Source organism: Gastrolobium bilobum, unplaced genomic scaffold (assembly GCF_033153095.1).
Source record: "Gastrolobium bilobum isolate Gb01-03AN ecotype WA unplaced genomic scaffold, APGP_CSIRO_Gbil_v1 utg38010, whole genome shotgun sequence".
Classification (NCBI taxonomy): domain Eukaryota; kingdom Viridiplantae; phylum Streptophyta; class Magnoliopsida; order Fabales; family Fabaceae; genus Gastrolobium; species Gastrolobium bilobum.
The window spans coordinates 107,131-118,308 of record NW_026895861.1 but is presented as its reverse complement, the minus strand read 5'-3'; the positions used below and the strand labels follow the sequence as shown (position 1 = coordinate 118,308).

Below are 11,178 nucleotides of genomic sequence, written 5' to 3'. Positions count from 1 at the left end.
TTTCAAAAGTTAAAAATTTTAACTTTTGAAAAGAAGTTAAAATTTGACTTTGTTATTGACTTTTACTTTTTTTAAGAGTTATCATCCAAACACTTAAAAAATATCTAAAAGTAGCTTTTGAAAATGGAGAAGCCAATCCAAACATGCTCTTGGTTCGAAATTTCACCAAAAATTGCGCAATAAAAAGTCAAATATTTGAAACCCTAACATCGAAATGGGAATTTCTGAATTGAGTTTTATTTTATTTATTTTTTTACAAAATTATTATTGAAATCTCATTCCCATGAATATTTATCCAAACATTTAATTTTACAAATGAAGATTGCATCCATCTAATTCCGTTGCATTTTAAATTCTATGTAACTTTGAAAAGATTTATCCAAACACAACCCAACAGTATATTAAAAAAAAAAAAGTTTCACAAACATATGAAATCTCATTCTCAACATGTTTTTGACAAACGGAATACTGAGATTTAAGAAAAGTCAGTCACAAACAAACAAATATAGATATCTTGTTATCCCAATTACTATTATTGCATTCCTTTTCACTAAATGAAACATGTAAAAAATACCATGCGAGCCATGTTAGTGTCTGGGAAGTTGTTAGGTACCTTTTTTTTTTTAAGGATATCAATATTCAATAAACTTGATCTATCAAATATTTATTATTTATTTCTTTTTTCACAGTAAATTTTCAAGTCTATATACCCAATCACTAATAAATATTTGACAATTAAAAAGAGAGTTTAGTGTGTGTCATTCAAAAGGACACAAGTTGTGTCCTTTTAGTGATTTACACAGAGTACGACCGGTCGTACTCTGTGTAATTCTGAAAAGTTACTTTTTTTCACTTTACACGTCAGCGATGAGGAGAGAGAAAAAAAAAAACTTTTCAGTTTTACACAAAGTACGACCGGTCGTACTTTGTGTAAAACACTTAAAATTACACAAACTTGTGTCATTCAAAAGGATACTTCTTTTTCCTTAAAAGAATGTTAGTATCCAAGAAAAAATAATCATAGATACCAAAAGCATATGTATAGACAGATTTTTCTCTTCCTGCATGGTAGGAATTCAGGGCGCAGAAATAAAACGGCAAACAATGATTCCATCAATAATTTACAAAGCAAAGTAATTAAGAATGTTGTAGAGTTTTAATCATGCAAAAAGTATCCCTAACGAGATATCTTTTGGAACATGAGCAAACCACCAACAACCAATTTCTTCCAATCCTAATCTTGAAGACTGAACAAAACCTGGCAATGAATCCGTCATTTACTATCTTTTGAACTCATGTTTATTCGTCCTCAACCTCTTCTGTCTCAAACCACCAAGAATCAGGGCCCAGACCATCATGATCTAATGATCCCTATAAAATAGACATCATGATACGTCACTCTTCCGTTGATGTGCAACGCTAGCACCAACCATTTTATTTTAATAATGCCTATTTATTAAGATTTTAACCTTATCTTCCTCACAAAACTTTTGGTATATGCCAATAAGTTCAAACATTGTTTGCTTTAATTGAATCCGGTGTCAGTTTTTTTCTGTTGCAATTGATGAGATTTTAATCCATAATCAAGAGATATGTGATGCATAATAATAAGGACTAGTATGAAAAATATAGCAGACAAAAATAGAGTAGGAAAGGGGGAGTGAAGGATAGAAACACGGGAATAATTCAAAAAGCCCAAATATCTCATGTCGTTTAAAGCATTCACAAAAATGCATGAACCAAGTAATGAAGAAAACAGAGGCAAAGAATGGTGAACAAAATACTTACAGTAACCAACATGGGGGCAAATGGCTTTGATTCTTTTGGTTGCTCAACCGGAATCGGTGGGTAAGTCACACTTTGAACTCGGAATTTGATCTGCAACATTGGTAACCAAAATTTAGCATATTTTTTTTCCAAGCATATAGTTAACATAAAAGGCAGAGGAGGCTAACCACATCAGTATCATGAATAGGATATGATGATTGTTCAAAATCCCAAAACCATATGCCTTTCTTGCTGTAATTTTCAAAAGAGCATATAAGCTTGATATTGAACATACATAATGACAGGATTCATTATTTATGAAAAAATAAAAGATTATATGCAGATATACTTTTGTATTAAGTTCAAAGGTCATCCCAAAAGTAAATTTAAATAAAGGCATCACCTATTTGTTGGTTCAGCCACAAAGTGGTTTGGGTTGGGCAGGTGATGTGCAGGAACATAAATGTCGTCAAAGAATCCAAGGGATACTGCCAACCACAGATTCAGCATTACTAAGCAGGGACTATCTTGAAACACATCAACATTTGACAATCAGTTAATTTTTCAGAGGATGCTAACATTGGATGGTGGCGTTATATTAAGCAAATAATAGGTTACTGTCAGTGTCACAATTGGATACAAAAACACAGAAATTAGCTTATAAAAATTAAATATGCAGGGTCACATTACTCTTGTCTTGCATTATTCCTGTCTTTTGAGCTTCAATTATATTAACATTGATGCTTATTAATCACAAATTTTATTTTGCTAGAGTAGCAAAATTCTGAAGTCACATCTCACCAGAAAATACACAATGAAAAATGGATACCTAACAGAGTCACAGCATCAAAGCAAACTTCATATTCTGTGCTAACAAGATGAGTTAAATTAATATTGACAAGTATCAGGAACTTATCAACAAGAGCAGTCCAAAAACAACTTTCAAGCAACTATCTCATACTATAAAAATAATCTTAAACAACTCCGTTCCCCCTGAACTATTTTCAGACCAAACAACATCATAAAGAAGCATTATGCTGCATGTAACCGATATATGAAACAGAAGTATGCTCATAAATATGATTCTTATCCAGCAATAGCATAAAACAGAACTATGTGGAATGACGTTATGTATGTCAAGAGAAAATTATAATCAAGGAAGCAGCTAAAAATCAAAGACATACAGCGTAAGCCATCAGCATCAGATGAAAGAAGTTTTGCATTAATAATCTCCCCCACAAATGGACGAAACATAATCAAATTGAACACCACCTGCCAGAAATATCAGAACAAATTTATTGCACAGACACAAACAATCACATACACCATCACATCTGCCATCAAACTACAAAACATTGATTTAAAATATAAACAAGGGAGCTAAGAAAGCAGAAAACTCTTGCAGGTTCTAAAGATACAGAAAAAAACTCATCATAACACAATAGCATATCAACATTTTTGTGCCCAGAAATCAAAATTCAAAGATTTGAGTTTTGAGTGGGTGATTTTTTTCCTGAGTTAAAATAAAGCTAAACTATTCGGTACAAAAGAGCAGCAAAAATAATTTATTAAACCTAAAAGCCTGCATTCAACTTCATACTCCCATCATGTAGAAATTTAAGTTCAATGGTATGATGAAAAGTTCAAAACCAACCCCTGACATCATACCGTATAGGTTGGAGCACCGTCACCAGGGAAGATAAACCCACCCTCAATGGATCTGATATCACGGACAGATATGCAAAGGCCCAAGTTTGCAATAACCTAACATGATTACAGAAAACTAAAATGAAACCAGGTAAATTAAGTAAAATAAATTACACAAATATGGGTCACCGAGACACAAACGAAACTGAAAATGGTAACAACAGAAAACCTTATCCAAGAAAAGCTTCTCAAGCTCCATGTGCATAGCTTCTCGAATGGGAAGGGTAAGAAGAGGAGGAGGCAAGGGTAACTTGTGCTCGATTCTACTGAGATAGAACATTGAGACTGAACCAAATTACAGAGTGCCAAGCTCCAGCTTAAATACAACCAAAAAAGATCGTCTTTGTTGCCTTGGTCAACAGAGCCTCAATGCCAACGAGAGATACAAGTTATTCAGATTCTGATTCCTCAGCAATGTACGGTAAAAATTAGTTGCTTTTATACTGCACAAAAAGTGGCTTTAGCAAGTTAAAAGGGGGAGAAAAAAAGGAGCATATGAACCAGAAACTCCATATTATGATCAAGGCTTCAAAGAAAATCCAAATTTTCAAATTATAGTCCAAATACTTCATTGTCAAAACAGTATGTGATTCAACACTATTGATTGTTGATTGAATCCTCCTACATCAGGATCTTGTAAGCAATGGAGTTTCCTAAAGTACATCCATAGTAGTCAATAGCGGCGCTATTGCGCCGCAAGCCGCGCCAGTTGCGCTTCGCGGAGATTCGCCGCAATCATTCTCGCCGCACCGCACCAAATCGCAATAGCGGTTGTTGCGGCCGCAACAGTGCCTTTTTATGGTTTTAACCCTAAGCCACTCTCCCTTTCTGCCTCTCTGTTGTGTATCCCAAAAAAAGAATGATTCTTACTAAAAACTATTTCTGTATCCCAAAAAAAAAGAATGATTCTTATCCGCAACAGAGGGTAAAACTATTTCTGTATCCCAAAAAAAAAAAAGAATGCATCATTAAAAGGTAACTAAGGTAAAACAGTAAAGTATTATTTGTATTTTTTTAGGTGTTATTATTTTTTTAATAATTTATTATGTTACACACACACATGTATATATAATTTTTTTTTTAATATATATATTTTTTTCGCTATTTCCGCAACCGCAACCCGCAATAACGCTATAGCGGTTTTGAGGGTTGGCCGCATCAGGCCGCAATCCGCATTTGATAACTATGAGTACATCATACTAATAATTATATTAAAAAAGTTATTATAAAATCTGGATACTAAAAAATAATTGTAAACCAGACTACCAGAAATATCATGGTAAATCGCTGAAGCATATTGATGCAAATGTGAAACCTAATTAAATGCACAAATATTGTTAGAGAATATTATTATAAACCATTAAAAAGGACCCTCACCCAATAGCTTAAGCTTTTGGGTTGAATTGGTTCTTTACATGGTATCAGAGCCTCATGTCCCGGGTTTGATCCTCACTGCCCCACACTTTCTTTCTAGTGGAATTTCTTTTTTAGCACTGGTAGGTGAGCCTCTGCATTGTCCACACTTCAAGCCCAATAGGCTCTATTGTGAGAGGGCGTATTAGAGAATATTATAAATCATTAAAAAGGGCCCTCACCCAATAGCTTAAGCTTTTGGGTTGAATTGATTCTTTACAAATACAATGGAGAAAATACACGAGACAGGATTAATCCAGTTAACAAATACACCGTTACAATTTAAGCAATTAGTCAAGATACAAAACATGTATATATGACTTGATGAGAATGTTTTCCATGAAGTTAGCAACTTTCTGTCCATTTTCAAACAACAGTAGTTTCTTTTTGCCCATAATTTATTTGGTTTGTTAAGGGAGCAAAGCTTCCATATGCCATGCTTCAAGCAAAACAAATCAGAAGTAGACAAATTATATATACCCCCAATAATCTTCAATTTAAGGTCTACAAGCTGTGACTTGTTCTGGTAATCAATCACTAAACTCCATTGTACTAATTTTAATGCTGACTCTGGTTTACCAACCAATAGTTGATCACGAGGGTTCCAACAAGATTAGACAGTTTTAATGAACTATTACATTCTTCCATTACCCTTATAAAGTTGCCTAACCTTTTACCGCCCAGATTTGGATAACTAAATTGTTAAATCACGTTAACAATAATGAGAGCATGTTACATCATCTGATTTCGAAGCCAAAGTCCCACGCTTGAAAAACACATGAGATGACCTAGTCACATCTTGATATATCAAAATTTCACAAAAATAAATTCTGAACAAGGATTGAATAGAACCAAGAAAAAATTAGAACCAAACCCAATAATCAAAAGCGGGGAGAATCAACATCTGATTTTTTTTTTATCATTCCATTTAGAAGTGATCGCGGGTCAGGTTGGGTTATGGGGAAATTAAGGTCCAAACTGATTAAATAATTATGTATTCAGTGAATGGTGGTCAAACTCGCGAGTAAACTCGTACGAAGTTTACGCTTCTAAACACCCTCAACGATTCCGATTCACCATAAACTCGTTTTTGGCATTGACTTGTTAGAGACGCCGTGTTTTTTTGGCAAACTCGTAAGCTCGTACGAGTAAAACGATTCCACCGAAAACGTTCTGACCCATGGACCCAGATTTTTTGACCCGAAGTCCGTCAAATAAACGGGATTTTTCAATGCAAAAAACCCTAAATACCTGGAGGAAGCCGCCACCGCTCCTGCTCAGTGAGAGACGACTCCACCATCGGGCTTGGCTGCGCTCCACCGTCTTCTCCGACTCCGGTCTGTGTGTGGGCGTGCGTTCTCCACGTGCTCTGTCCGCAGCTTCGTCTTCGTTCTCCGTTCCCAGGATTCACCGTTGTGCCTTCGCCGTCGCAGGGTGGTGTTCTTTCTCAATCTCTTATGAGCTGCGTCACTGCATCTGTTTACCAAAGCAGGCAGGCTTTGTTGATATTTTTTTTGTTTTCTCTCGTTTTACTTTCAGCTTCTGTCTCTGTTATTTATTACTTAACAGAAAAAAAATTATTTGATAAACAAAATTAGTTTTTCTTTTCTTGTTTTTGCCTCTGTTTCCTTTTCTCTTTTTTTGTATATCCTTTTCAATTTACTTGAAAAATGAAATTAGTCCACATTGAAAAATCAAATTAGTCAAGCTTTTTCAATATTGCTTGCTGCTGGACCAATTAAATTGTGGTTAATTTTTTATTTTTTTGGTGAATTTGAATGTTGTATTTTTTTTTAAAAATGTCTTCAAGTGGTATTAAAAATACTCTTTTTCTTGATTATGATTATTGTATGACATTATTATGCTCGTCGGTTGAATTAAATTTGCTTATTATATTACTTTATATGCATATAAATATAATATATATCTCGTGTTACGATTTTACGATCTGTGTTACGATTCTGCAATTTATGATTTTGGTTCACCCTTTCGAGTTTGCCTAGATTCTCAAATTTGACAGCCTTCAGTTTAAGTTTTGGAAAACAATTTGTTAAACCAAAATCAAACTTGGGTCAATTTGGTTCTGTTCATCAAGTTTTACATATTTTTTCAAAACAACATTATAAAAAGAACCAAAATAAATTTTTTTTTTATGATGAACTACTCAACTACATGTCAAATTGTTAATAGCTTCAAATCAAGGGCTTACCATGAGCCAAAACCATGAGAAGCCCAACGCAAAAGAATAAGAGCCAAAACTGTGAAGCGTAAGCGAAGAGCAACTAGCGAATCGCGAATGGGCTGGGCGTAGAAGTATTTGGCAGCGATGGCATGGAAGGGCTTTGTTGACAGTTCACAAAAGGGCAAAAGAGATTACTGGATTAGCGGAAGGAGATTTAAGTTGAAAACTTCAAATTTCAATTAATTCAAAGTAAAGATAGGAAAGTGCGATCGACCTCTCCAATAATCCGCCAAAAATGAAATCCATTTCTTCAAAATGGGTGGAAAACATCAATCTGCTTTTTTTTATAAATTTACAATCTTTATAAAAAAATTATTTTTATTTCTTCCCTCTCTCTCCTTTTCTGTTCACTTTCCTTTTTGTCTTATACCACTTCTTCAAAATGGGTGGAAAAGATCAATCTGCTTCTTTTATAAGATTTGCAATCTTTATAAAAAATTTATTTTTATTTCTTCCCTATATATATATATATATATATATATATATATATATATATATATATATATATATATATTACTTTTATTTTCACCTAAGATATTTTATTTAGACAACATTGGTTACCCTATACTCATTTAATTAATCCATTCATCCTCTTCATTATACCAATTAATACACTAATTAAATGGAGCTATTATACTCAAGCTGTTTATGTACTTGCAGACGATTTGACCGATCCTGCCCCTGCCACGACGTTTGCACATTTAGATGCTACTACTGTATTATCAAGAGGATTAGCTGCCAAAGGTATCTATCCAGCAGTAGATCCTTTAGATTCAACGTCAACTATGCTGCAACCTCGTATTGTTGGTGAAGAACATTATGAAACTGCGCAAAAGGTTAAACAAACTCCCCTCCGTATAAAATTTTGTCCTCAAAATTTGGTACTTACCTCACACAAATAGAGAAAAGCACCCTAATGTTGTAAGATACTAAGATCAACTTAGGAGCACTAAATACAAGGCTAATGTAACACCCCGTATATATCCGGTAATGTTATCACAATATTGTATTAAGCTGCGCTTAATTAAAATGCGGAATTACTTTTTCTTTTCAATTATGATGCCATTAACATTACCAACTTGCTTAATAATCAATTAATAAAACATCGCATGTATGTAATTGCAATAAAACAGCTAACTGAAATACCTCATAACATAGATAATATAATTGTGGCTCTAGTCACGGAACTACAACAATATAGACCGGACCATCTAACAGTTTATACAACTCCAATCTAAAATACTAGCATAAAGTGTCATGGACAAACCCCATGCTCACTCAAATAAGGCAACATGCCAAACATCAGTCTCAACAACATCATATCATAAATAGCGGAAAACATAAACAGCATCCAAATCCAGTCATGCTAACAAATAAGCATAAACAACAAAATCAGCTAAGCTCCGGCCTCCCGCCGCCTGAGGCATCAATACCCATACTACCTGATCCTGAAATAAGCATTCCTCGAACGTGGGGTAAGATCTCTAATCTAGAAATCTCAGTAAGTCAGTGAGTCCTCAAGGATCTTCCACCCCAAGCTCACTTACATGTGCACTATAAGTTCAAAAATAGTTTATCATTTATCATTTCTAAAACAATGCAATGCAGCAGATAATCATGTCATGTGTGTCAATACTAATCTACTGGCCAGAGACAATGCAGGTATACGTCTATCACCTACACACCGTGCAAGTACCATTTGCATTCACCCCGGTACACCATCTTGTATGGCGCTACATACTCAGGCTTCCCGTCAAGATGAAACAACACATGCATATTAAAAGCCATTACATGTAAAGTTCAATCAACATATCAAATATCCAAAAGCATGTACACAGCATGCATAAACCATACCCCCATGGGACATGGTGGAACCACAACATGGCTAAACCGAGGACACGAAAGCTTACCTTGCAAGCTAACTCCAAAAGCCAAGAGTCCACAGCTCAAAGTCCAAACACAGCAGATTCACAATCTGTTATGGACCAATACTATATCAATAATAATGCAACACAAGCATATAACTTAAAGACAACGCCTTTCCTTACGTTTTACGTCTTAAGGCTCCATACCAAGCCATAAGTCCTTAATCACTTAATTCTGACTTAGTTCATTAATTACAGAAGTTCAACTTCATCAATCTAGGGTCCACAAACCCCCAATAGCCTACTGTACACACAGCACAGCTACTGTTCTACGAAATCCCAGAATATCCGGATATTCCTCGGGACCATATCCAGATATGCAATATCCGGATATCTCACTGGACGTATCCGGATATGCAATATCCGGATATCCAGAATCCCAGATCCGGATATCTAGTATCCGGATACTCAAAACCCATATCCGGATATCACATATCCGGATATTCATCGGGCACATATCCGGATATTTCACGACAGAATGCAGAAAATGCATTTCGTGAAGATATCCTTCCAAGGTTGAGTTTTTAACGATTTAAAGCACCTAAACATGCATTTCTAGGTGTGTTCAACATTACCCCACAACAAGTTATCATCTTTAAGCCTTAACATGCATCAAGCTTTCATTTTTAAGCATTAAACTCAAGATCAAAGGTGACAAGGCTTACCAAAGCTCAAACTCAGAAAAAGGGTGCTCTTGGAGCTCACAGCTCCAAGGTTTTGTCTCTCTCTGCACACGAAAATGTAAGTTGAAGGTTGGTCCTTTCTCCACAAAGAACACACCTTGAAGCTTAACAAGCCAACTCCAAGGTTCCCACCACTCAACTCTCCAACTCAGCCCTCAAAGCTGACTCCCAACAGCCTCCCAACTCAGAACACCAGCTTTCTACACACTCACAAGGCCACTCACACAAGGCTCAAGTGTTTGGAGGTGAAGAAATCAAGAAAGGAAGTGTCTTGGACACAAAATGGAGAAGAAACCCCAAGGAGCAGCCAAGCTGATCAGCCACCCTCACACACTCACATAGAGAAGGTAATATGACCTAGGGTTTAGTGCCCACAAAGGCTTAAATAGCCCACTTAAAGATTAACACACAGTATTAACTTTAATTGCTACGCTTAGCATTTTAATCCCAAACTTTGGATTATGAAACTACATAATTTTATAAGATTTATCATATTTTTCTTATAATTTTCTGAGCACTTTTCCGGTACGTGCTTTTACCAGCCAGTACCGGTTTCCAGCACCAGTTCTCATTATCTGGACTTGAAACTCGTTTTACAAGTCCTACATATTATTCTAGTAATTATCATGCACTTACATTAATTTTCCGGGATACTTTTTCGGCAAGCATTTATACCGACTAGCAGAACCGGTATCTGCACTTTTCTTCCGAAAATCGACTTTCCGCATTCTTAATCACTTATTACGATTATTAGGCCTCATAAATAATTATTAGGGTCAATTATGGAATCATTTCCTATTTTCTCGTAATTTATTAATTAAATACCTTAATTAACGGTGCAGGTTCTTACAGCTAACAATAACTAAACCCCAAGATTCTACCACACCATCAAGCAACCAGAACATGATCAAAATAACATACCCCACAGTACTTTTACAGATCCACCTCGCAAACAATAGCCTAAAGTTGCAAGCATACTGGAAATGGTATTCTATCAACAATAAGTACGCAACCAACATAAAAGAGGGTAGGGCTAGCTTGTTAGGTAAATAGATTAGCATAGAAGAGTGGGGAAACTCAGTAACTTTAAATATATTACAGAAATCAAACATAGTGGCAAAGATTCTTGATCAGTAACAAAGGCTAAGATGATTGCTAAGAATAAACAACTTGTAATTTCTTCGCATTGATAAAATCATAACCTAGCTTAGTGATGCATAAAACTAGATTAGCAACTGGAGTTATAGTGTTCTATACTCCAGTTCCAACTTCCAATCGACATCCAGAGTAAAAAAAATGGCAAGTGCTATTTTTTTTTTCCGCATAAATTCCTTTTTCAATAACAAAACTTCCAATTAAAGTACTTTACTGCAACAACCTCTCTTAATGAACTTGAAATTGAAATTTATCCACCCTAATGAGATCAATTAATAAAAATAAA

The 11,178-nt window shown here is 35.2% G+C and overlaps 1 protein-coding gene across 2 annotated transcripts; it reads right to left on the bottom strand.

Annotated features, from left to right (window-relative positions):
* Window positions 1-598: 598 nt before the first annotated feature.
* On the bottom strand, window positions 599-6,401 carry LOC133296474 (uncharacterized). 2 transcript variants are annotated; one of them, XM_061495465.1, is made up of 9 exons: window positions 6,139-6,401; window positions 3,644-3,917; window positions 3,436-3,531; window positions 2,952-3,039; window positions 2,171-2,255; window positions 1,956-2,019; window positions 1,789-1,878; window positions 977-1,371; window positions 599-613 (listed from the first exon to the last, which is right to left on the bottom strand). In XM_061495465.1, the coding sequence occupies exons 2-8, from the start codon at window positions 3,752-3,754 to the stop codon at window positions 1,300-1,302; spliced, it is 606 nt and encodes a 201-aa protein (XP_061351449.1). In that variant the 5' UTR covers window positions 3,755-3,917; window positions 6,139-6,401; the 3' UTR covers window positions 599-613; window positions 977-1,299. The 2 variants fall into 2 exon arrangements, with proteins under 2 accessions (XP_061351449.1, XP_061351451.1); XM_061495467.1 differs by having other exon boundaries at window positions 3,644-3,874.
* Window positions 6,402-11,178: the final 4,777 nt, after the last annotated feature.